This window comes from Pseudopipra pipra, chromosome 1, assembly GCF_036250125.1.
Source record: "Pseudopipra pipra isolate bDixPip1 chromosome 1, bDixPip1.hap1, whole genome shotgun sequence".
In the NCBI taxonomy this organism is placed as follows: Eukaryota; Metazoa; Chordata; class Aves; order Passeriformes; family Pipridae; genus Pseudopipra; species Pseudopipra pipra.
Window position 1 is genome coordinate 48,839,751 of NC_087549.1, and position 20,423 is coordinate 48,860,173.

The 20,423-nt window shown below is 42.2% G+C and overlaps 1 protein-coding gene across 1 annotated transcript; it reads right to left on the reverse strand.

The window, feature by feature from the left end:
* Nucleotides 1–62: 62 nt before the first annotated feature.
* Nucleotides 63–15,831, reverse strand: ENOSF1 (enolase superfamily member 1). Its single transcript, XM_064647951.1, has 4 exons — nt 15,789–15,831; nt 10,334–10,416; nt 7,106–7,256; nt 63–1,612 (listed from the first exon to the last, which is right to left on the reverse strand). Exons 1-4 carry the CDS (start codon nt 15,829–15,831, stop codon nt 1,341–1,343), a joined length of 549 nt encoding a protein of 182 aa, XP_064504021.1. The 3' UTR covers nt 63–1,340.
* Nucleotides 15,832–20,423: the final 4,592 nt, after the last annotated feature.

Sequence of the window (20,423 nt, forward strand, 5' to 3'; positions counted from 1 at the left end):
TTGAAGACCAAGAAGGTTTACAGTGCTCAAAAGATGAGAAAGATGTAAAAAGCAGCCTTCACACAGCACACTTTAATGTGAATAAAAGTGATAATACATTTTAAAATTCATAGGTATGAGACTTCTATGAGATTTCATGCAAAAAAATGAATATTCAAAGAATTTGAATATATAGGCTTAAACAGGAGGTACTCGAGGAATTTTGATTTGCAGAATGTGAACACTCTTCACTGCTGCAAAGATGACTAGTATGACTGCAGGCCATATTCAGAGCAGTATTTTAGACAAAACATGGGACATTGCTAGATCATTTTGGGAAGCTGTGAAAGGGACCCGTAGGCCTACTGAGAGAAGGGGTTGTTCTTGGACTTATTTCCTGACGAATAAGCTGCCCCAGAAGCTTCCAGTTCCTCACTCTCCCCTGCTGATGACTTAGAGCTCTACAGGTGGAATTAGAAGTCAGTTCCTTACCAGCTCTGCATATCCGTAGTATTTCTGAGTCTTTGCCATTTGCCCTGTTGACTGCTACATTCATTCTGCCTCACCATTTGGACTTGAAGAGTTTCCCCTCTTCTGTAATTTTTCCTCCAGATGCATCTTTGTATCATTTCTCTGCTTTCCAAGGGCAATTCAATAACTTGGAGGTAGCAATGAAATTTCTTACCACTTTGGTCAAATACCAACTTCTACTTTCGACTGCCTTAGACAAGCTTTCTTTACCCATATTATTTCTTACATGTTTTGATACGTTGCAAAATTGGCTTACTGTGATACCACAAAGAATATTAGTTTTCTGATTATGACAGATGAAAGGTCAGAAAAGAAAGAACAGCTTCTGAATTTTGAGACAAACATCTGTCTGATCAACCATCAAAATCAACAGTCTAATAATGAGCCTGGCTTGGTGAGTTTGCCACCATAGTGACTGGTGTCTGAATATGGAATGCAGCCCAAGTTTCAAGTGCCTTTATCAAAACCGCAAATGGTTCACTTTCACCTGCTTGAAGTCTAACCTGCGCCTCTGCCTTCCCTTTGTAGACCACAGGAAGGTGGGCTTGTGGAGTAGCAACACAAATTTATGCTGTGACCATCACGTAGCAACATATTTTTTCAGAAAACAAAGAACAGTCACTGTAACCAGTTGCTACTGCATTTTTTTTATAACTAACCTGTTTTCAAGCCTTTTAGATACTTAGGTATGTCCATACTAGAGATGACAGTGCCACACCAAGGCATCCAAAGCCTTTTGGTCAGCCCCACAGCATGACATGAAACAAAGAATTTTACAGCAGTGCATGCAAGCTTATGCTCAGAAATCACAGGCATGATAGCTGAAGAAACTAATCAGAGTGGCTTGAAGGGTGGGGAGAGGAAAATTTTCTCATTGCTGCTGCATTTTGAAGAGCCTTACTCTGGAACTGTTTGGCCATCAGCAGCGCAGACAAGTTTTCATTCACTCTTCCCAGACTGCAGCTGTCAGTTTGGAGATAACTCAAGGCCTTGGCTTGTAGAAGCTGTTTAAATATCACTCTGTTGTGGCAGTGTAAGGGAAAAAATGAAAAGTTAAGACCTGAAGTCTCCCAAATTAACATATTCCAAGAGCTGCTGGCAACTCATACAAAAACATTTGTACAGTGTCCCTCCTGTGTGTGTCTCTGTAAATCCAAATTATTTTAATTACTCCATTTAAATGACAGATCACATAAGGATTTGGTTGAAGTGAACTTCAGGGATGTTGCCAGTATTAAAAATCAGTTTATACTTGTAATGTTAGGAGCACTACACCTGACACAATGAAGTGAGGTACAGTGAAAAAAAAATCAATGTGTGCCAAAGGGCATAGTCGTCCTGGAATGAGTTTGGAAATTACTGCCCCTTAACTGGATGTTGAATCGCGTAAGTGAAAGCGAAGTGAAAGCGCCGAGTCAAAATGGCTGTTCCATTCTAGGCCAGGGACACGGGTTTAACGTCCACAAAGGCACGCTGAGTTTGTAGTGAAACGATTATGTAATGCTCACATAAAGTGATCTGGCAGCTCTGCCAGATAATTGCCTCACAGATTGCCTCAAAATCTTTTTAATGTTTGGGCTCCTTTAGGAGCCAACACACCCCCCTTTGGTCACCTAACTGTGTCCACAGACAGGAACTTGGGGTACTCTGGGGATAGGATTCAGCATGCTCAGGACTGCACAGCTTTGGGATGTTCTTGCCTTGGTGAATGAGCAGCTATTCCCATTTTGAGACAGCTAAAGTGAATATAGCAGTGATTCTGCTGTAGGAAATCATTCCTCCTGGAGACTACTCCAGCCAGATGAGAGATCGACTTGTAGAGGAGATACACTTGGATGAGAGTCAGGATTCAATTTCTAGCTGTGCTAGAGATTTCCTGTCTGGAACTTGGCTAAGCTGTTCAGTCAGTTAAGGCCTCATATTAATTTCCCATGTTTCTAGTACACATAAGTGTATTCCATTTATTCAATGGAGAGTTCTGTATATAAATACATTAAATGCTTATGTGGTCCTTGGATGTTAAGGTGAAAAGAAGAGAAAGGTTATACAAACCATCAAGTAAAGCGAGTATTCAGAACCAACCTTTAATTTGTAAAGCAAGGCTATACTAATGGGTAATTCAAACCCATCCTAATAGACATTCATTATAAAACACCCCCCTCTGCAAATTAGGTGTCCTATCTACTGATAGACAACAGCTGAGAGCAAGAAGTACAATTAAATATGTTGATAGCAGGACTTGGCATGAGAAACCGGCAGAGAAATTATGCTAATGCCATCACTGTTGTTTCCAATTGCTGCAGAGAACCAAGAATTTGTTAATTTACATTGTTTGGCTTTGTAGATTTGGTGTCATTACTCAGAAAAAGGATGGATACAAATAAAAAACAATTTACTTTAGGCTGGAGACTGGTATTCTAAAAGGTACCAAGCTGTCTACTGATACCTTGCTATTTATGATATATCCAAGGGTTGATTCTGGTCTTTGGACTCATTAAAAATATTTCATGCAAAATGTATTTAATTATAGCTGATGGCAGTGACTTAGGTACTAATACCAGCAATGAGTTTCCTTGGGGCAAAGAACAGGTTTCAACCTTTTAAAATAGCTGCGTATGTACCAGACAAATTCCTCCTTAGGACAGGCAGGGCACTGAGTGCACTGACAGACCTCGCCATGACCAGTCTCACCTGGGGCTCACTCCCTCTGTCCACGGGCCTTAGTTTCTGCCAGGGTTGAATAGCAGGTTGTATTGGGTCTGGCTGAGCTGGAGTTCATTTCCCCATAGTGGCCCTCACAGTGCTGTGCTTTGCATTGGTAGCTAGAAGGGAGTTGATAACACAGCGGTGTTTTGGATACTGCTGTGCAGGACAGGCACAGCATCAGCACTGTAACATTCCTTCCTCAATCGAGGGCAAGATCCTGGGAGGGGACACAAGTAGGCCAGCTGACCCAAACTGACCAAAGGGATATTCCATACTATATGACATCAGCTCAGATACAAAAGCTGAGGCAAGGAGCAGGAAGGTGGGCATTCATTGTCTCCAATGGCTGCCTGCTGAGGAACTGTCACGCGTGCTGAAGCCCTGCTTCTCGGGAGCGGCCGACCATCACTGCTCATGGGAAGTAGAGAATAAACTGTGTTATCTTTCTCTTTGCTTTTGCATGCAAGCTTTTGCCTGGCTTCTGCTTCAATAAACTGCCTTATCCGTACCCACGAGTTTTTTTCCATCTTACTCTCTCACCTGTCCGGCTGGGAAGGGGAGTGATAGAGTGGCTGGGTGGGTACCTGGCGTCCAGCCAAGGTCAACCCACCACATGGGTGTACCTGATTCCAGCTCTGCTACAGCTGTGGATGTGTCTGGCCATGGACCAACACCCCAGCCTGGCTGGACACACACTGGGCCACGTCTGACCATAGTTCCCCTCACTGCCTGGCCTCTACCCATACCCATCCTTATCCCCAGGGAGATGCCCAGTGCTTGGGGCTGGGGCTACCCCACTGTCCCCTGTCACCCCTGCTCCCGAATGGAGGGATGAGCCTGGCTGGGAGGCCTCTGCCCTGCTGTCCCCATGGGGATCCCTGGCAGTTCCTGGAAGCAGCTGGCCTCTGTGGCATCCTGCCTGCCAGGCTGCCTCAAGCCCTAAGCCAGCACTGCAGAGCTAGGCCCATGGCTGCACAAGACCTTGCTCCACAAACCTGGCCTGGCTCTGGGCTCTAACCCTCCACTGTAATTTAATCCTGGCCGGGCAGGAAGCACCACCACACACAATCGCTCACTCCCCCGCCAGCAGGACTGGGGAGAGAACTGGAAGAGTAAAAGCCAAAAGACTCATGGTTTGAGGTAAAGACAGTTTAATAGGGAACGCAAAAGCCACATACTCAAGGAAAACGAAACAGAGAATTAATTCACTGCTTCCCATGGGCAAGCAGGTGTTCAGCCATCTCCAGGAGAGCAGGGCCCCACCACACTTAACAGTTACTTGAGAAGACAAACACCATCACTCCAAATGTCCCCCTCTTCCTCCTTCTTCTGCCCACTTTATATACTGAGCAGTATGTCATATGGTGTGGAATATCCCTTTGGTCAGTTTGGATCACCTGTCCTGGCTATGTCTCCTCTCAACCTCCCATGCAACCCTACCTTCTCACCACAGTGGCAGTACAAGAAGTAGAAAAGGCCTTGGCTCTGTGTAAGCCCTGCTCAGCAATAACAAAAACATCTCTATATTATCGACACTGTGTTCAGCACAAATCCAAAACACAGCTCCATACTAGCCACTGGGAAGAAACTTAACTCTACCTTAGCCAAAACCAGCACACCCTCCTACAGCACTGGCCGCTGCCTAAACCCCTCACGGGGGGGACTTTGGGACTCTTCAGAGGCCATCTGAGAACCCCCCCTTTGACCCCCACCCACAAGCTTGTCAGGCCTCTGGGGCTACTCAGGGTCTGCCTGAGCTCCCCACCTGGCTCTAACAATCCCTGCCATGCCCCTTTCCCATTTCTGTCTCCCTTCCCTGGCTCTGTGTCCCCTGAAATGCCCCCTACATCCCACAGCAATTAAATCACTCTTCAGCAAGTCTCATCAGAGCCCAGTTGTCTGTTGGGTGGGAGGACACATCCCTCTGGGGAGTAGCTCCTGCCAGGGCACTGAGGGTGGGATTGGCCCTGCTGGCCCTGTCCAGCCTCACTGGCAGCCTTCCCCCATCACACCTCCCCTCAGACCCATCTCAGCTCAGGACATGGCCCCCAGTCCCTGCCTGAGCTACCCCCAGGTGCGTGCATCTTCTATCATATCGTACCTGCGCCAAGCCATGGACTTCACTATCTGGACCTCAAAGCACAGACTGACTGTCCAGCTTGCCCTGGGTCTGACTTCATCCCCATGGACAGGCTGGCAGTCACTGGGCTGTGTATGGCCCTGGTCCCTTTCCTCAGAGTGGTCTTCTCACGATGGCCTCTTCTGGTAACCTTTGCAGTTGACTGTGGCTGTCGCTCTCAGACCTGCCCTGCCAGCTGTGCTGTGGGCTCGTGGCTCCCCAGCCCTCCCTGCACCCCTGACAGTGCCCCTGGTGCCATTGAGAGGTGGGTGACTTGCAGTTTGCTAATAGCATTGTTCTCTGGGATTTTGATATTTACAGTTGAGTTGGGACAGCACAAATAGAGCTAATACAGGAAGAGGAGCCTGAAACCTCTCCACTCTAAAACATAGTCCTTCACATAGCCACTGCAAGGTCATGTCTAAATATGCACTACTGTGCTAAGCAAAACTCTCGCTGGAGCACCAAACCCACAGAGCAAAATGAAAATGGGAGCTGGATAATTATCCTTGGGCTACAGGGCATATCAGCTTCAGCAAACCTGCAGTTCTCCACAGACCACACTGTTCAGCCTACACCAGCCTGCACAGATGTTATCTAAGCTATCTCATGGAGCTTCAGTGTTCTTCACTGAGCAAGAAGCATGGACTTAGTCTTTGTACCTTGCTTTTCTGCTTTTCATATGGGCAATCACAATCACAGATGCATTGTTTTGAATTTCTCACTGACGTAAGAATATGAAATTTCAGCAATTACTTTCATAATAATAATTTAAAAGATCAGATATTTCCAGGTTGTTCACAGAAACTGCGTGTGAGAAGAATGAACCAGGTAGATAAGGTGGAGTGAGGCAACCTTGGTAGGGAATAACTGAAGTAGAGATCAAATGATTTTCAGCTTATTTGAGGAATGTAAAGGAGTTCTGGCACCTGCTCCAAAGGTCATGTGGTAGATGCATTAAACAAATAGTAATTAGGAAAAAGCCCAAAGCACTTATACATACACTTACATCTTTTGTCATTGCTGCACCAGTTCCTAGAAGTGCTAAGGCCTGCGAGGAAATAAACATTCAAGACTTGCTTCTGTTTTTTTTTTTTTTTTTTTTTAATTCCCAGTGGAGCTACTCGGTAGCACAAAAGATGGAATAACAGTTGATGCAGCATACTGTTTTCTACTTATGTTATAGCAAATGTAACATATGTGATAAAACTTTTTATTGATTTTTTTTCTGCTTTCTCTGCTCTAAAAGCAATGTAAAGAATTGTATAACAGGGTGTTCAGAGCAATAAAGAAATTCACATACTGTACATCTGGGGTTATAACAGTGTTGCTATGTATAGTGTGTTTCGAGCACAAATTCTGAACCAAATTTCCAATTTCACCAGAAACCACACATTTAAAAAAGTCCATTTCCACTTGATACTAAATGTCAGCTGCCTTCCTCATGTAGGCATCACAATACTTTTAAGTATTGTTTTAAGAAAGAAATTAATTTTTTTAAACTTAAGGGAATACAGGTGGAGAATGTGTATCAAGATCATGTAGCAAATACATTTAATGCTATTCTGAATCACTAGTTCAATCTGAACTCTGAATATGTATCAACATTATCTGAACAGTATCAACATTACACTACAGTACTGACTGGAGTCACTGCAGTATTATTGAAATAAAATATTAAATTTCCAAGTTTTGAAATGGTTGCATATCCCATCTGGAAACGCATATCCTCATCTGGAAAAGTTGGCTTCTTAGTCCATGAGGGTTTACACTCAGCTGGTTTAGTGACCCACTCTATTGCTTCCTTTACTTTCCATTTTTGCTTTGCATTCAACATCTGGGGATAAGGAAAATAAGAATCAAATAGAGTGAAGGATTCTACTGACTTTTTTTCTGCAAAATTTATATGAAGTGGTAGAAACTCAGGAAATAGAAAGCAAGTGAAAAGTTGGAATTGCCATTCTGTCTGCACTGTGCTTTTGGCCACACTTGTGCAGAGTTGCAATGACTATATCAATATCCAGACTCAGTTTGAACCAAGCAGATCAGGACCTGTAGGAAGTACAGTATAACGGTCTAATAAAGCTATCATGATCCAAGATATGGGGGTAAAAACTGGAGTGATGTATTGAACACGCGAGTGCTATTTAAGGGTCTTGGGGGCTTACATGCTAATGAGGAGGCAGGGTTATTCGAAACAGGGGTTTCCACAATCTATTAGCATTTCCAGTAACAGGGGTGACATGAGGGGAAAAATGATTTTATATTTCTTGGATACAGTATTTACATTTTGGGGGAAAAGGGTTGATATTTCCAGTAAGCAGGATTACATTGGGGAAGGGTGATCAGCTTTACCAGAAAGAAGGATTTACACAGGGAGGGAGAAAACAATGGGATATCTGATAGCATCATGCAAAGTCTCTCTACGACCTGCTGGGGTTGATCAGGACAGTGGATCTTTTCTGGTCTTTTAGATGGTGGGTTTTTTCCCCAGCCTCTGTGGCCCAAGGTTTCCTGTTTAATCCTAGCAGTTCCTTTTCTGTAGGTATCCAAATTTTGGACTGCAACAGTACAGCAGAGTATTCTGTGGGAATGAGTGTATCTTGACAGCATATACTTGAGTAAAGCACCCTAAAACATGGTCATGGCTGCCTGAAATTTTCAGCAGAAAAGCTCCTTGACAAAAAAAATGAAGTACTTTAAATAAGATGAGTTTATTAAGCAGCGTTTCTCTCCCACACAAGGGAGAAGTTTTCTTCCTATAAAAAGATAAAACATATGAAAATTACACGATAGTTCCTCTGCAGGCTCTTATAGTCCTTGCCATTCTGTATTCACAGAGTTCTTGGTTCTGCATTCCATGGCATTTCACAGTGCAGCAGCTGTGGCAGGTCAGTGAACACATGGGGCAAAGAATCTGGCCATAGTAGTCAACAAAGTAATAGTTCCAAATAAAAACATGTGACTTCCATCTAATTATTCCTTTTCATCCAAATATTTTAGTTTGAATAACATATTTTCCAACTTACTTTTGACCAAATATTGGTGAAAAATACTAATAGGCTCTGGAAGCCTCCTTGGATATAAAAGACAATTAAAATCTTCTACCAGACAATCGTGGTAGTGGGGTTCCCCTGCACACTCAAATTTTTGGCAGAGAAACACATGATATAATTCTTACTAATACATCTACTTTGGTGATATCCAATACTGCTTTTTGTTGAATTGTATCAACATTTGTTGCCATCATTATTCAGGATTTGAAGAAGGAAGAAAAAATATTTGCCAATAAAAGCTTATAATGAGAGATATTTCGTCTAATGGTTTTAAATAGAAAATAACATAGTATAGTAGCAAAAAGTGATATCCACAGATATTTCATTTGGGTCAGTCATTTCTCATATAAATCTGCATCTGTAAATATCATCCTGTAGATATGCACCCACCTTTACTTTGAACCCATATGCATACTTGGAACAAGATGTGGATCACTTCTGAATGATTAATGCGGCAGTAAACTGGAATACATAAACTAGAATTTACAATTTTAACATCACTGCCTTACAGAAAGATCTTTCTTATTACTTATCCTCTCTTGTGAGTAAGCTTCATCCTACTCTGAAAATAAAACAGCAGTGGTTTTTCATAAATCAATGGAAGCATGTTTATCCTCATTTGTGATCAGCCCTCAGCTTTGCCACACTATTACTGTTTTCCTGCAATGCAGCATTATGCAGTATGAGAAAGGAGGAGTGTCTGGGAGAGATACAGAAGCAAAGTCATCAGTGCCCGTATCATAGACCTGAAAGAGTTAGACTAGGCCTAGTTCAACTGTTCAAAGCACAAAACACAGAAGAATAACAACACTAAATATATTGTGCAGCCTCAAGGCCTATGTGTGTAACTGCAAGCAAAGTTACATCAATTAATTATATACCTCTAAATAACTCTACCACACTGCATCTCAGATAATATTAATTTACAAATAAATAGAATAAGTTTTTTATTTCTTCCTCAGAAGTAGCTAGGAAAAGAAAAATCAGAAAATGAGATCAGATGTATCCATAACATCCAGCTGAACCAAACCCCTCAACCCAGCCAACTACAACATATGACAAATCTTTCTTATCTAGGTATGAACATCCCCTGAACTGGCAACACTATTTGTAGGTAAACCAAGGTGTATATTTTCCAAAAGAAACATCCCAGCTATATTAACTTAATCTGACACCAATAAGCTGTCACAGAAAGTCAAGCAAAAACACTCTCTGGAAATAAGGATGCTGTTTACAAGGGAAGCCGAGGGTCCTCTACAGCTGACAGTTTCAGAGTATCCCTCAAAGTGTAGGCAACCAGAAGTTCTAGAATAAACCAGCATTTCTTAAATTTTGAGGTTCATGTTGCCTCTGAAGGAGATATCCTCATTTCTCATCCATGAAGTTACTGCAGGTTAAGGCACTGTGTTTCTCAACATAGCTATCTCTCATTGGCCTTTTCAGCCATCAGCGTGCTTGTAGCAAGCGTGGATAGAATCCTTCTCAAACATTCGTTTGTGAAGCCTAGCCATGATATCCAAGCACAAATTTTATGTGTTTCTTTAACTCTCTTAATGATCAGACTTCTGGTTAATTCATATCACTCTCCTGAGAATCCCTATGTGGATAAGCTCCTTGCTTAAGCCAACACAGCTGCACCCATGCAAACTCACTGTTACACACAGTATACCAATAAAGAGACTTCCTTTTCACCTTACTTCCTTGGGTATATCCTCAATCATAAACCAGACTGTAACATGCTGCCTTACTGGGAAAACTACTGGAATGGTATTGAGCCCACTTTTTTACTTCCCCAAAAGGATCTGCTATGTTACATTTTCAGTCAGCCCAGCTAAACTTCTAAGTGTTTAGGACAAGCAGTGAGAATTCATCATCATCTGTTAGCATTCCCCACTCCACATACCATTTAAAATCTTACCATTACAGGATTGAACATTCAAACCTGTTTTAACTGCTGGTCTGAATAGCCCAGCCAGGAACAGGACCTTGTGTAAGACACATATACATACCTCACTATTTGCTGTTCTGAAGCAGATGAGTATGGTTATAAGTCAGGCTGTCTTTTAGTCAACAGCGTATTATTTTGTTAAATAGAGCACCAAATAATGTTCTTTGGGAAAACTGAAGGATTGGAAGTGTTTTGACTTCTTTTTTTTTTCCCCTCGAAAGCTATCAATTTAGTCAAATAGATCAACTTTGCCAAGTAAGCCCTTCCCTCTTCTCGCTAGCTATTTCATTGCAAGAAAACTGCAAACCAGATAAATCCTTGGAAGAAGCAGAGAACAGCACGAACTCCTTACTAACCCAATGTTAAGAGTTACATGGCAAAAAATCACCAATATAGCAAAACTGAATGTTTGACGTTGCACTCCTGGGACACACGAGAAGATGCTAGCAAACAGGCTTCATCTCACATCTCCCTTCCCTGGGAGATGCAAAGTAATGGTTTTCATCAGGTACAGATGTATTTAAGCTCACACATTTCTTTTTTCCCATGCAGGCCATTTTGAACTCTTTCTGTAAAGGAACAAGAATAAATATCAAATCATACTGAACTGTATCAAATTACTTCTCCCTACATTCCAGATTTCATCTCTACAGTTGTCCCTCCAGCCTGTCTTAGTCTAAAAGGCTGGTGATATATTCCTTAGTGAGTTACTCCCATCAAAACTGATGAGACAGCTCCAGGATTAGGAAAATGGAGGGTACCAAATTCCAGCTTTAAAGGAAAGATGACTTATCATAAGCTTCCTCTTCTGTTAGCAAAACAGTAATATATCTGAAATCCATGAAGAATTGCAATTGCTTGGCATCCTGCTTCAAGGATGACATACAAAATAAAAAAACCCATAGCATAATAAAAGAGCACGATGAAAAAAAAGTTAAGTTATGCTAGTCAGTTGAGGAATGGCTGTCAATCTTTTCTCTGTTTCTCTGAAGCAAACAGAGAGTTGAGACAGCAGATATTCTAAATCTTCACAGCCTCCTCCCTTATGAGCTTGTGTTGCACTGCCAAACGTGTGTTTGCCTAATTTCACGGCTGTGAGTAGTTGATAATAAACACTTTTCAGGTTTCTTTTAAACTCTATCCAAGCAGGACTAAAAGATTAAACAGGAAAGCCAAGTCACACTTTTCAGCTGTCAAGTTAGAACAGAGAAGCACCCGTTCTCATGCTTCCTGCTCTCAGGAAAGGAAAAGCTAAGTTATTTTAGAACAGGCTCTTTTAGATCTTAATACTGAACAGAATTCCCCCCAAATGACTGATCACTTCAGCAAACAGATCAACACAAGAAGCCCAAGCATTTGCTAGCAGCCAATAGTAACACAGACAATTCAATTATTGAGTTTTCAGTAAGGCATTATTTTTGTAAAAAAAAAACCCAAACAATTAAAAAAACTAAAACAAATTTCCAGTTATCCAGACTTAAGGAAAAGCAGCTTCTTGGCCAAATCATAAACAAAGACCTACGGATTAAAGCACAGTCTTTAAGTATACAGCTTCCTATAGCTGTATACATCAGTTCCCACTGCCAGCTATGGTGCTAGAGACAGACAAGACAAGCTGTACAGTTTTGCCAGAAGAGGGACTAGTTTGCATCTCTGCATGAGGGCAGACACATGAAAAGGGTGTGTTGGGAGGGAAGGACATCTCTGACCAGAAAGCCACACTCACCACCAGGGAAACAGCTTCTGTCTAAAATGCCTGGACTTGGACTCTACCATACCAAGAGTTTTAAATCACAGAGCAAAAGGCCAGTTTCTGCCTGTCACCACTTAAAAGGTTAGCTGGCTTCAGGTGTGGAGAGATAATAATTGTGGGTTTGTAGGATTCTGTAATACACAAGGACATAAAAGCTTTGTCCTCTAAATTTCTCTACTTTATTACAGATTACCACAAATACCACAGAAATTGCCATTAGGAAATATGCCTATGATTAATAAAATGAATATGAATGAATATATATCAAGCTATTACAAATTACTATCAGCAATCAATGGTATCAAGCAATAGTATGGTATCAATCATAATAGCATCAGTCAGTACTATAGTACAATCAGTGACAGCAGCAGCCAAGTATCTACATACTATTTCAGATTGCTACAGCTTGTCATGAATGAAGCAAACTTACCAATGATATAACAGCAGATATGAGTACTTATATGAATATTAATGCTATTGATATTGAAGTGAATTAGGCAGATGTCAGAAGGAGCCAAAGGATCCCAAAAGGGGGGAACAACTTGATGCCAGAGCAGAGTGAACCCCCCCCAAAAGAGGTGAGGATGGGCCAAGCCTATAAGACAGCTGACAGAGTCCCATTTCCAAAATGATCCACATCACAGAATCCTTTTATAGCCAGGTGTCCCTGGGGAGAGTTCAAGAGCTTATAGAAAGTTTGCGTGGCATTCAACTGAGAAGTTCTCAGACAGCGGTTAATTTTTGGATAAACATTAGGTCCTTTTCATATCACAGACTCATAAGAGGGAGTAGGACATGGAGCAGCCAATAGATCCTATTTACATTTAATTACATTTAATTAAACATTAATCTACATTTAATAAATTTACGTTTTTCACCTGTACCAGCCAACTGGGGCTGGTGTTTTCTGTTCCTTCAGAGCAAGTTTATTTTTTCAGACTGTTTTCCACCTTCAGATGACAAACTGACATTACAGTCTCCTTGTTTGGTGTTTATCGGTGGTATCTGTGGATGTTTCTGGTTTCTAGATACCTCGGCTGCACTTCAAAGAGACCAGCTGCACTTCTCAAGGATGTTTTTCAACAGTTCACAGGGCTAGTCCCCAGGCTCACATTTCCAGGCTGGCAGCCCTTTCTCTGTCAGTTTTTTTTGAGTAGACAATATCTTTTGTTCAGTAATTTTCTTTCCTAGCCAGGCTGTCTTTATGGCTCCTCACATCACTGCCTAAATAGGCTATTTTTAATGAACAGTAACATGCTAAGTATACAAGGTTTGGCTCCCAGATCAACAGCATATTCAGTAGGGAAGTGGCTAAAAGGCTAAAATCTGAGATTAAAATATCCACGTAAGAAAGATGAGATCAAGAAGATGATGTGGAGAAACATCTGATAAGCAGGACTAGGAAAAAATATTTTCTTTCAGAAATGCCAGAGTTCCACAAAATTACTCTGAAATGTTCTGACCAATTCCACCACTAAGCACTGTGCAGTGGCTACAGTTTTCCATCCTGCAGTAATTAAGCATGTGCAGAGTCTCCAAGAACTTGGCGATGCCTGTACTTTATTTGATATTTTAAAGCTAAACATATGTATTAATTACTGCAAAATCAAGACCACATGTGCAAATGAAGGTAATCAGGAGCAGGGAATCTGAGTTAATGAACATTCTTACGTTGAGATCCCACTTAATCCACAGAGCCTTCAGGACAGCAGCTACAGTCAAGTGCACAGTGCTGTTTCATGACCCAGTCTGTTGAGCAAAAAAATGTAGATTCCCCCAGTGTCATCCTCAGTGTTTGATACTCAGCGATGTCTCAGTTTCTGTTAAATGTTATTTTGTTTGCCACAGTTTAAAAAACAGCACTGTTGATAACACAGCAAGGGGAAAAGTCACTGATACTGGAAAAAAAAGGAGCAATTCATATTGGTTAAAAATTACAAAAGAAGAAGATGTTGAAATGTATGACTTGCATCAAATACCCACCCAGAGCTCTCAGAAAATGAACAACTTACATTTGTTACTATCCTTTTCACAACAGTGCCCCCAGTGTGTCTTACCCAGCAGAGTAGCCTGGCGCAGGTAAGCTCTCTGTAGAAGCTTACAAAGTTGTTGACAATTTCTCCTGTGTCTCTATCGACCACATGAATAAAAAGCCTTGACAGCACATACGACTGCCATATCTCCAAATTTATTGCCTCATTACATGTAAATGCCTATAACAGGACTGCAGGCCCTTTCCTCAGCTGCTACTTCAAGAAGTAACCATTTCCAACAGCCCGTGAATTTGAATTTACATGGAACCATTCACTTTGCACCCAGATCTGGGTTTCCACTGTCTGTTTCATCTTATACTTGCCTGTTTCCAGATGCTGATTCCTTCCTCAAAAAACTTAATAATCGCAAAGGGCTTTCAAGATGAAAATTGCTTTGTATCACCTCCCACTCCACAAAGGAAGAAAACAGCCACCCTAGTCTAAAATGCTGCTAAAGAAACAGAGGCCATCAAATCCCACTGTCCTCTGAGGAAAACAGCATTTCTCTAAATAAGAGAGCCTTCATATACCATCCCCTTCAAGCAACTGCTGCATCTCCCCGAGTTGTTTTGGTACTTGCAGTCACGTTCAACTTCTCATTTCCTCATAAGGTATTCTGTTTCTGGCAGTGAGATAAAGGCAGTTGTGCTGCAGCTGTTTCAAGTCCCCAAGACCCAGGGCTGAAGGTGAATTCTGTTTTTTTTCCACTTCCACTCAATGTCAATATATATTCCCAGCAAAGGTTTTTGTTAGGATAAACCATATGCAAATCCTGTTTAGCAAATTCAAGAGCATCAGAAAAAGGACAGACACAGCATAAGACTTGTGTTAACCATCATTTTCTTCAGCAGCGTGGAATAAAGAAAGTCTTGACAGTGATGAGATGGTGATTCCAATTCTATGAGATCGTCCATGCTCAGGGTATTTGCTTGAAATACGAGAAACCAGTGTCTGAAACTCAGTTTTGTAAGAACTCTTTTGCATGATTCTAGCTAAGACTCTTCACTTGCCTGTGTCTCAGTTCCTCTACTGTTCCCACCTGCACTGTAGGAGGAACATCCCATCTCACTTTCCTTAGGTGTGATGAATCATGTACTACAGCAGCTGAGGTCATTTATGTATCTAGGCAGGTTGTACTAAGCATATTTCACTCATGATGACAGAAACGGTGTTCAGCATCTTGTAACTAATAACCAGGTGATGCACAGGCTCCAATCTTAGGCTGACTAAAGATAATGGTTTATTCTTAAAGAAGCTTAAAATAACTGAGTATGTGCTTGCTAGATTGCTAAGTGATTAAAAAAAAAAGTAGATGTTTCTGTGAGAAACAATTGTGAAGGTAGATTGAAGGAGGAAAAGGCATGATATCATTAAGTCACAGGTTTTGTGGGTGTTCTAAGCTGAGTGCTTAGAGGGTTTTGACATGTTCACAGTGTCAGTGAAACACTAGCTTGAATAGCGAAGAAGGAATTGCTCATTTTATGGTCTAGGGCACTGACTGTCTGAAACAGCACCAGCAGCCCTTCTAAAGCACTGCTGCAAAACAATGGTGTATGGAAGTTACATCTGGTACAAGAAGGGAGCAACAAGAACAGAGGGTGACCCCTTGCATGTGCTTACTTGGCAGTACTTGTAGAACAGCATCCCAGGACACAGCGCTTACCTTGGCGGGTCTGCGGCAGTGTAATGTAGCAGGCTTTACCCATAGAGGCTTTACCCTCTTAGCCTGCTTGATTGCAGTGCATGTCTCACAATTGTGGATAACCTGGGAGATAACGTCCATGGTTATATCCATCCCTCCCTCATCTGCAGGTGGCATCTCTGCTCTGATGACCTGAGGCATTGAGGTAGGAACAACTCTCCCTCGTGCTGCCAGTCTAGATCTACCTGTGACAGCTTGACTTGGGCAGCTCGGTCTCCCTGTTCGTTGTTACGATGTCCCTTGTTAGCTCAACTCTTAGGCATGTGTGCGTCTACACGGGGGACTCTCACGATCAGCTTCTTTACCCGGGTGGCGATGTCTTGCCACATTTTGGAAGCCCAGACGGGTTTTCTTTGTGTCGCCACTTTGCCTTCTTCCACCTGTCTAGCCATCCCCACAGAGCATTGGCTACCATCCACGAGTCAGTGTAGAGGTAGAACCTTGGCCTCCTGCCCCCCCATGGTGTCTGAGACAGGGCAGCCCAGTGACCTGGGAAGGCAGATCCTGCTGACAGTCACTGCCATCCTCAGAGGCCAAGATCAAGCACTTACTCACATGTGGGCTATCTGAAAGGTGGCTACCTGCATCCCAGGGACACGTGGGCAAGCCTCAGGCTAGAGCTCTATTCTCCATGCTGTCTGCACATAATGACTGGTACCCAGGCTTTGTAGGTACCAAATTGCACAGCCAAATTGCTGTGCAGGGCCCACAGGTTTTACCCAAGTTTTTATCTTTTTTTTTTTTTTTTTTTTTTTGTAGTAGCTCAGATGTCCATTGTGGGGAATAATGGGAAATTACTGCAGCTTTTCTTAGGAAAACAATTCTCCAGGCTCAAGACCAGGAGTTGAGGTTGGTAGGTGATGCTAAAAGCTGTCCATCTGAAAGGAAATGTTCAGTAGACCAAATGCTAGATTCTGTCTGCTGCTTGCTCACAGTCTTCAACTTGACCCTGGATTAGTCAAGACACCTCTTCTCTCCTTGCCTTAATTTGCCATCCAGAGATAATGAAACTGATCTCATTTGTGAAGTGTTTGAGAGTATGTGAGATATGCTATATATTAGGCAATAAGGATTTTTGGGTAAGATGGCAAATGCTTTGGAAGCCCCCAGGAGAAACGTCTCCTATCCTCCGTAGATTTCGGCCTATTGCCTGATGTAACATGTTTCGGAACAAACAACAATTGAAGGCCATGCTATTTGTCAATAGATCAAGAGCATTTCCACAAGGTAGGCTGGCCTGTCATAGTGGATGTGTATCCCATTATCTTCCTGAATGCCCTTTGTTATCCCCAAGTTGCAGAGAGGGTCATTCCTTCTTACCTTAATGATCAGCTGAATTCAGGGGGTATATCTACTGCTAAGTATATGCACACTTGTTCTTCAAAACACTTACCAGCAGTCTGAAAAGGCTGGGGCCATTCTAATGACAGTGGCACCATTAGATTATATTTAGCCTACTAGTAATCTGTTATTGTAACCTTAAAGTCATTGAAGCAAGTGACTGAACATCAGTTTCGTACCAAAAAAAAAAATCTCCCCTTGCAAATGGCAGTTCTTTGATAAAGATGTCAAGAAAATGAAAGGGACGGATTTTGATGTGGCTACTTTAACAAGTAACACTAAACTATAATGTAAATAAGGAAATTATTTCTCTTGTACTTCCAGTCTTTTAGCACAAAGGAATTAATATACATTTACAGCAGCCATAAGCAACTTTGAAAGACAGCCCTTCCAGAAGTGAAGAGGGTAATGTGGAAACAAATCAAAACTCCAGTGAAAGTCATACAGATTTGACCTTGCTCTAATAAAGCTGCTTAATTTACCAGGTACTGTCCATTAAAAAAACCAACAAACCTAAAAATGGTACATAGGGCTGCTAAATGCTTCTAATCTTGAATTCTGTGAATTCTCATATATGTTCATGCTGTTACTGCACAGCCACATGATGGAGAAATAAAAGCTGATCAGTTGTGGTGAAGAGCGAGTACCTAGGCTAGAACTGAGAGGAGATGAAGGTGGGTAGCAGGATGTAAGGAACATAAGTCATCTAGTCACCAACTTCCACTCCTAGAAATGTGAGCCAACACTCTTGCCTTTTCTTGAGAACTTTCCAGAAGGACAGAATCACTGACTTGGCCTCCTTAGCAGAACTGAGCAGGGGCTGCAATCTAGCATGGTCATTCCCTGTTCCACAGCACACCTTGAGCATCTCCCTGAGTGGCACATACTACACTTGCTGGAGAAGCAGGGAGCCATCCTAACTGTTTTCATGATGAAGCAGTCAAATGATTAGGTGTTCTCTTTGTGTGTGACACTTTTATCATAGGAGTCATGCTGAAATGAGATTTATCATATTTTGTTTTTGAAAGAGCAGAAGTGCTTTCTTACCCTTTGTTACTGTAGCAAATACAACCCTGGTGCTTCCAAACACTGAAGCTGAGAGAAGGATCAACAGCCATTTAGCCCCTGGAAGGCTGCCCCAAATGTGCATAAGTGTGTGTGGGGGTATTGAATGAATGGTGAATACAGCAGCTGGCACCCGTGGAGATCCAGGAAAAAAAGTGAATTGTTTTAACACGATGGATTTTCAGGGCCAAAGGTAAGATGCATAGATCTATCCATTTCCCAGTACGTACTTATCAGTAGCCTCAGCTAGAGACTCAATAACCTAGCAGCAGGGCAAAGGAGAGGGTGAAGTGCTCCTGCTGGGAGTAGCTTTTTGATTAAAGAAAGGAATGCTTTCACAGCAGTCAGCTTTCCAGTTGGTACATCACTAATTCATCAAGACTGCTTGTATTCAGGTTTCTCTTTTAAATTTCCAGTCTGTTTCTCAGATCCTGCTGAGTTTAACTAGGTATCTGTCCTCTCTTCTTTAAGACCAAAACAAAAACTACAGGATGGCCAACACCTGCTTCTACTCACCTACAGTAAATTAAATGCTACAAGAAGATGGACCATGTTCTGCAAAAGTACACAGTGCTATAAACACTTTCATCTCCCAATAACAGTGGTTATTACAATTTGACAAAAACTATGCCTTTAAAGAGAATGTTAAAAAATTTAATCAATGTGCTACCTACAGAAAGCACGTTTGCATGCAGAACCAAGGAAAATAAGCTGAAAGAATAGGGCCAGTAAAGAACATGGGGCCCATGGGTAATGTCTGAACTTGTTAAGTTCCTAGGCACATCATACCCACATGGAGAGGAGGGAAGCCTAACACAAAATCCTACATTCACACACATTTACTAGGAAAGGAATGCTAAGCTACTTCCCAGTGTCTGAAATGCTGTCAATTTGGGATCCAGCAACCAGCATTTCTTGGGTCAGGCTCTCAGTACCCTTTTTTTTTTTAATTATTATTATTTCCTAAAAGCTGATCAAGATTCACTCTTCGAAATGAGAGCAAAACAATGCTTGGGACTCCTCAGCTAACATGAAGGGGCTCTGTTAGAAACCAGTCAGGGTGAGCTGCCCAGAACCACCAAAGAGTAGAAGCAGCACTTGGCATTAGCCTTGTTCCATTTCCACTGTGCACAAGGGAACAGATGCTCCTCAGTTCCGCTGCATTTCTACCTTCTTTTCAAAATATGACAGAGAGGAGAACATACGATATTGCTATGCCACACCCCTCAGCCTGCTTCCCTCTGCTCAGTGATGAAGAGCAGCGCCTCAGCTGCTTGCCTCCATCCTTCTGTCTCACTCTCCCTCTTTTTCTCCCCTATGCTAAGGGAAAGGCAGGGAAGCTGTTGATGTTTCTCCAGCTAACACGTTCTCTTTGTCAGTAGGAAAAACTGCAGAGAGAAAATAATCTGGTCCTTGAGCAAGTGCTAAAGCCTACAGCTGTGGGTGAAGTTCTGCAGCAGGTTCTGCTCCCAACTCTCAACAATCTCCTAACAGTCTCTCACAGCTGACAACTAGTTAGCCAGGATTCTTGATCAGAACCCAGGTTTTACACTCAAGGCTGTTATATCAAAAATAGATACAACAATCCTATTCCCATATACAGACTCTTCCCACCCTGTCTTGGAAGGGAGTCTGCCAGATATGTGCATTGGGGTGGGGTGGGCTCCGAGCCCCACAATGACTGCCAGCCTCCTGCAGTGCCTGGAAGGTCAATGGCTGGTTTGTTTCTGCACTGTGATCAGACTGAAGTAGGAGCAAGACGTGGGGCTATGAAGGCACCTGCACTTCTTGGCATTTGAACACAGTCCACATATCTACTGCTCAAGACAACAGCTATTGGATGTATCACAATTTGGACTTCAGCAGTTATCCACCCAGACCTGCTTATGGTGCCCAAATCCGTTATTCAAATCTAGCCCTAAATTCCTTAGCCAGGTGTGAGAATTTGAATCTCCTATTTGCAATGTACTGCCTAGTTTATGTGAGTGCTGATGTGGTTTCAACTGAATGTGACTGTGTAGCTCTAAGCGAAGTCTTGCATGTTAGGGGTAAGCTGGCACAAATACAAACATCCACAGCATCTTCAGGGAAAACTTAAAAACTGAGAAGTTCATTGGATTGAATAGATGAAAATAAATAACCAAAGTGGGGGCTCCTTAAGTTCAGTTGTTTATATTCATTTATACTCAT

What these genes read in the sequence shown, in the direction of transcription:
- ENOSF1 (XM_064647951.1), bottom strand. Translation starts at nt 15,831, where the DNA reads ATGGGTAAAGCCTGCTACATTACACTGCCGCAGACCCGCCAAG. An exon ending in ACTGCCGCAGACCCGCCAAG is followed by an intron (nt 10,417 to 15,788) that starts GTAAGCGCTGTG and finishes CATCTGCTTCAG; the next exon opens with AACAGCAAATAGTGAGGTAT. An exon ending in CAGACCAGCAGTTAAAACAG is followed by an intron (nt 7,257 to 10,333) that starts GTTTGAATGTTC and finishes CTATTTCCTGAG; the next exon opens with TTTCTACCACTTCATATAAA.